This window comes from Clytia hemisphaerica, unplaced genomic scaffold, assembly GCF_902728285.1.
Source record: "Clytia hemisphaerica strain Z4C2 unplaced genomic scaffold, Clytia hemisphaerica genome assembly, whole genome shotgun sequence".
Classification (NCBI taxonomy): domain Eukaryota; kingdom Metazoa; phylum Cnidaria; class Hydrozoa; order Leptothecata; family Clytiidae; genus Clytia; species Clytia hemisphaerica.
The window spans coordinates 816474-822056 of NW_027104384.1; the positions used below are offsets into that span (position 1 = coordinate 816474).

At 36.8% G+C, this 5583-nt stretch overlaps 1 protein-coding gene across 1 annotated transcript; it reads right to left on the reverse strand.

The window, feature by feature from the left end:
- Nucleotides 1–428: 428 nt before the first annotated feature.
- Nucleotides 429–1687, reverse strand: LOC136819320 (uncharacterized; the record flags this gene model as incomplete). Its single annotated transcript, XM_067075566.1, is given in 2 exon segments — nt 429–1326; nt 1494–1687. A coding segment is annotated over 1 exon segment (449 nt), but the record flags the coding sequence as incomplete, so codon positions are not given.
- Nucleotides 1688–5583: the final 3896 nt, after the last annotated feature.

Sequence of the window (5583 nt, forward strand, 5' to 3'; positions counted from 1 at the left end):
AGGACATCGCATCCTTTCTCCCCTCACTCCCATTGAATATGTGCCCTCCGTAACAGTGCCCGTGGGCAGGGCAGAACCAGAGAAATAAAAAAGACGCCCCTCTCTTGGCGATGTTAGGGCCGTACTTTTTCGAACATTTGGTTTGCACATCATCATCGTCACCGAAATTTCGATTTAGACGTACCTGTACTCCATCTCGGTGGAAGTAGTAAAACCTGCCAAGTTTTGGAGGGTTGTACGAATCCACGATCTCGATTGCTTCTCCCACGCTTGGATCCGATGATTCCAACGACGATTTTTGTTCCAGGAGATATACCAGAAAAGGCTTTGGCGTCACCATTAGCAGATGATGACGACGTTATAGCATTGGGTGAGAGATAAAAGGTCTAGCGCAAAAAAAAACAAAATTGTTCAGGGACTGGACTCACTTCTGCACCTGATCGATATGCTCAACAACTTGAGATAGATCAAGCTCCGTTTTGGTGAGCTCTTTGATAAACTTGTCAATCGCAGATGGCATGAAAGCACGAATAGGTTCGTCAAAGGCTAAAAGATGTAAGACTGTCTTGGTTGCTTTCAGTTGTTCAGTGGTCAGAAGTTGGTCAAAATAACGTTTGACTAAAGGTAAACACTCATTGGGGATCACATCCAACATACAATCTTGTTCGGCTTTGTCACATTCTGGAGCAGACCCAGTAACCTTTTTAAGATATGTTCTGGCGTTTCGATATTTTTTCTTCAAGAGTTTGTATTGCTCGGCAGTCTGTCCATTGGCTTTCTTTGGGTATGCTAGAAACACATTGATCAAGTCTCCAAACTGAGTTGGTAACTTTTTCCGCATCGGGTTTAAGATTTTCGATGGGAACGAACGATACATAGGTTTTGGTGCATGATTCCGATCTTTGTTTCCGTCACACGCAAGGATTTTTGGATTTTCACCACACCATGGACAAATTTTGCGAAATTCTCTCGGCTGGTGACTAGCTCATGCAAAAAAGACCTTTCCGAGGGTTTTAGCTGAAATGAAGTTCTTTTCAGAACGATTTCGCTTGTAAACGCCATCGATATGTTTGAAAATGCTGAAAAGTTACATTTCATGCTTGAAACCATGCCAACGAACTCTCACAATATTTCTTCCACTACACAGACTTGTTGGGAAATCCTGAAGATGGATTGCTTTGAGCCGTTCCACTTCAGGTTGCAAGTACCATTGGGACAAATCAACTTGTACACCCGTACAGGTATTGCATTCTTTGTGGTGTATAGAGTGGTGTGACAGTCCCAAGAATAGATCGTGTTTCCACCATCGTCTTTTTCGAATTCGAGCTAGAATGAAAAATATAAAATCACTATATCAACCACATAGATTGTATATCTTAAAAACCAAATACATTTGAATATTATATGAAATCGCTCTTTTATCAGCCAGCCATATGAAAAAATAAATACAAGTTAAATTGTCACCATGTACATAAAATCCAAAAGATATTTACCTCGCATTCACAGTGCTGAGGATGTTCGGTGGGAAAGAAAGTGATGAAGTAGTCCGGGTCTTTTCTTGCTTTTAGGGAATGCTGCATCATCTCCTTGGTGTTGTCGAGCAATTCTTCTGAATACGGGCCAGTACCAACTTCCCGGGGAAAGGGCAGATAAAAAGACCACTGCTTTGTCTCATTATTGAATCCATCAACCTGGAGATTAACAATAAATAAAAAAGGATTAGTAAATAGGAAATCGAAATTGTAATTATTGTCAGACTATACATTATCCTGAATCGCTTATTACGATTAATCATGGGAAAATTCTAATCGCTGGACTGCCTGCATAAGCTTTTGGGGCCGGTATTTATGAACTGAGTTCTCAAAAACATTTTTAAAAACATAGGTACCCACCCCGAAACCGCTACATTTATTTTTGTCACATGTTTTTCATGATATGTAGGTTTGTCCGGGGTCAGAAACCAGATTTATGTAAGGATTGGTCAAAGATTTTAGTATTTGACTACAATATCTAGAAAAAAAAAATATGGAAGTGAAATTGATGGCTTAAATCATCATCGCCGTCATAGTCATAAATCCGCATCATTTGAATCATCATTGTCATCATTTGGAGCCTCGTCAACAGTTTCATCCCCAGTTGGTTCAACTGTACGCACCTCTCTCGATAGCTTGTGCTTGTCCCAGTTGGTTGACATGTAACTTTTAAACAATTCCGTGTGAGGGCAGTCTTCTCGTCAAGGGTTCGTAAGTTGACTTTCCTCCTGTACGTACTGGCGCATAGCCCTGAGCAGCATCTGATGTAAATGTGACCGTTTTTGTTACCTTTAAACAAGTGGACGATGTTGTGTGTAGATGCTCTCACAGCAAACTTTTCCACTTTGTCATTTTTTGATTGCTGTGGAAGAACATCTTGCACAACAGCATTCAATCCAGTAGTGATCTTCTCCGACATTATAGTATTTGTAATACCAACAACATCGGCAGGTTGACAGTAGGAATGTACATCATCTGACCCAGAAGGTCCAATGTTAAACTAAAAAAATAAAATATATTTTTTAATTGCTAAGGGTGGGCTAAGGGCTCAACCATACACTTGAGAATAAGAAAAAAAACAAAAATTTCTAGAAAAGTGGTATTTTTGGCATTATCTAGCACCAAGGATTGCTTTAAAAATTGTGTACATTGGGGAATGTTATTTTCTTTGATAAACATTATGCATTAAAAAGACACTAAATATCGCGAGCTGATAGAAAATAAAAAAAGATAAGAAAAAGGAAGTTTTTTCTGCATCAACTAAGTAACATAAGCTAGTCTTTACCTCAGAATAGATATCATTCAATGCACGGACATGGCAACAATCGATTCCATCCCATTCATCACTTTTGATAGTGAAAGAGAGAAGGCTCTGTGGATTCCACATGTACATTTTGTTGTTTCGCCTATTCTCCTCACGATAACGAAGTTGTTGAACTAAAATAAAGATAAAATTACACTCAGTAAAGAAAAAACGATCTTTTGGTTTGAACAAGGCAGCTTGTTTCAGATCTTGTGCTTACAAAGCAATGCTTATATAGAACATTTACACATAATTTATTGACATCATCCAAAATCTACTACAGTCGAGTCCGACCCACATTCCATTTCGAAAACCTTGAATGACACACCTTGAACTCATGCAAATGCCGCCAGTCAATTTGTTCTGAGAGAGAACACAGAGACCTAAGTCGAGATATAATACCTTGAATTTTCCACTCATTGAATCATAATCGTTCATAATGAGGCATTGCTTAAATCGTCCGTTTTCTCTCCAAGCTATCGTGCCTTCATTATAAAGATTGCATTTGAAATCCTGATACAACCTTTCAAGGGGTGAAAGCAGTGCTGTTTGTTGGAAATCTTCATCGGTTAGGCCAAGCTCGGCGACAAGTGTTTTTTTACGGATCGATTTACGATTTCGTTTAAAGTTTTGCTAAAAAATATGGTAGATTTTATGATAACTGAAGTGAAAGTAAGTATTTCGCTACCTACCTTGATTCAAAGAAGGCCTAGGTCCAAGCAATAATTTATTTTCCAACAACGTGTCTTCTAATTAATAAACAATTTATAGGTATGAGTTTCATAAAACATTTACTGTAAGACTTAACCTTCAAAAATGACTTCAGAATGTAGAAAAAACTTTAATTGTAATTTATTCAAAATCACAAAAATGGACTTAGGCCCCTTTTGAATTAAGGCTCCCGGACTTAAGCTTCTTTTGAAATGAGGTAGCGATTTGTTCTGAAGCATTTGTACTGTCATATAAAACTAAAAGCTCGTCTTTTTAGATTTTTCATCTAATAAGAAGGAAATAAAAATAATATAATTTGATACCTTTTTGTTGTAGGTCTTTAGGATTGTTTTGATATGGTACGGTTTGTCCAAAACAAAGATTATAACGTTCTTTATTAAAGTTACTGCATTGCATTTCCCATCTAAATGGTCTTTCAGGGCACTGTAAATCTAATTTCTTGGAGAATTGCTGGTTGGAAGGAAATGGTCATCCATCTTCACTCCTGTCTGTGAACGAGAGGCCCAATGGTGGTAGTTCGGTAAAGCACGTATTATATAAAATCGTTGTTTTATTGTGAGTTCCTCCATTTCACCGTAAGTTGAATGAATATCCTCGACTGTCAAATGTGATTGTTTTTTTATGATTTGTTAAATGATTAAAAATCAAACGCTCTATTGATTGTTCGTCTTCCCAGCCAACGACTTTGAAATAGCTAAAATGAGTAAGAAGGTCTATAAGCTGAAGGTCTCTCGAAGGAAACTCATAGGTGTTTTTGACATCTTCCAATACGACTGATAAAAGCAATAATATAACCTGTAACTCTAACGGTAAAATCTATAGGCTGTCTGACTGATAACATTCCTCGACGGGAAAAAAAGCAAGTAGTAGCTAATAAATAGTATTCAGACATAACGTATCATATGAAAACGTATCCTGGAAACTCACTTATTAGCATTGGAATTGTTCTTAGTATGTCCTGGATTTCTACGACAAAAAAGAATGTATCCGGTTGCGGACTCCTCGAATGCTTTCTTCATGATACCATATGCAGTAGGAAACGTAACATTGATCGACCCCTCGTAATCTGTTGTTATTCGTTTGAATTTGCGGGCATATTTTTACCTAAAATTGAAATAATTTAGTTAGTAAGTTCGATAAGAAAGCCGTTTCAAGAAAGGTGATATTGAAGAAAATAAAAATTCTATTTATTTTAGATTCAATTATTCATCAAATACACTCTAAGGTATACGCTCTATACCTTTCTTTGAACTTGATTTGAGAAGCCGGTATGCGTCTATATCCCAAGCGTTAAAAATTGGTACTGAATGCGTTTCTTTGATATTGAATGTCTCGATAAAGTCCTTGACTAAAACATCTAAGTTTTGTGCAAGAAAACCTTTACATTTTCCAGCCTCAAAATACCTAAAACATATACGTAGAAAATGCAAAAATTTTATCAAAGTGTTCTGCAATGTCTTATGAGCTCTATGTTAACCAAAAGCAGGATTATTAATGAATTTCTATATGTTTTGAGTGGAACTTTTGTTTGTAATGAATGGATGCTTTAATTTTGTTATCAGTTTTATTTGAACAAACAAAACAAAACTGAAACACTGATTCTAACCTTAGAAATAAGTTGTTTTCCCCGTTGACTTCGATAATCACAGGCATGACGTAGAAAATGGCATCGCTACATTCTTCATAAACAGCAAGGGTGAGCAACTGTTTTTCTCCAACGAGTAACGGTGGACTTTTTTTTCCTTCATTGTGATTTTCATCTATAACTACGGCCTTGAGACGATCATGGAAGAACATGTCTAAAACAGCGGCTTCTCCACACTTAAAAATTGTTGAAACTGGTGCAAGGGCTTTCGTTACGTTGAGTGAAGCTAAACACAAAGAAGAATGTAATGAAAAACAATTGATAAATGGTGATTGATATTATTTTGTTTTTATAATCGATTGCCTTAGCCAAAATTATCAAGGCAACTATTTTGTAAAGTTAGAATATGTAGTACTTTGATAATTTACGTT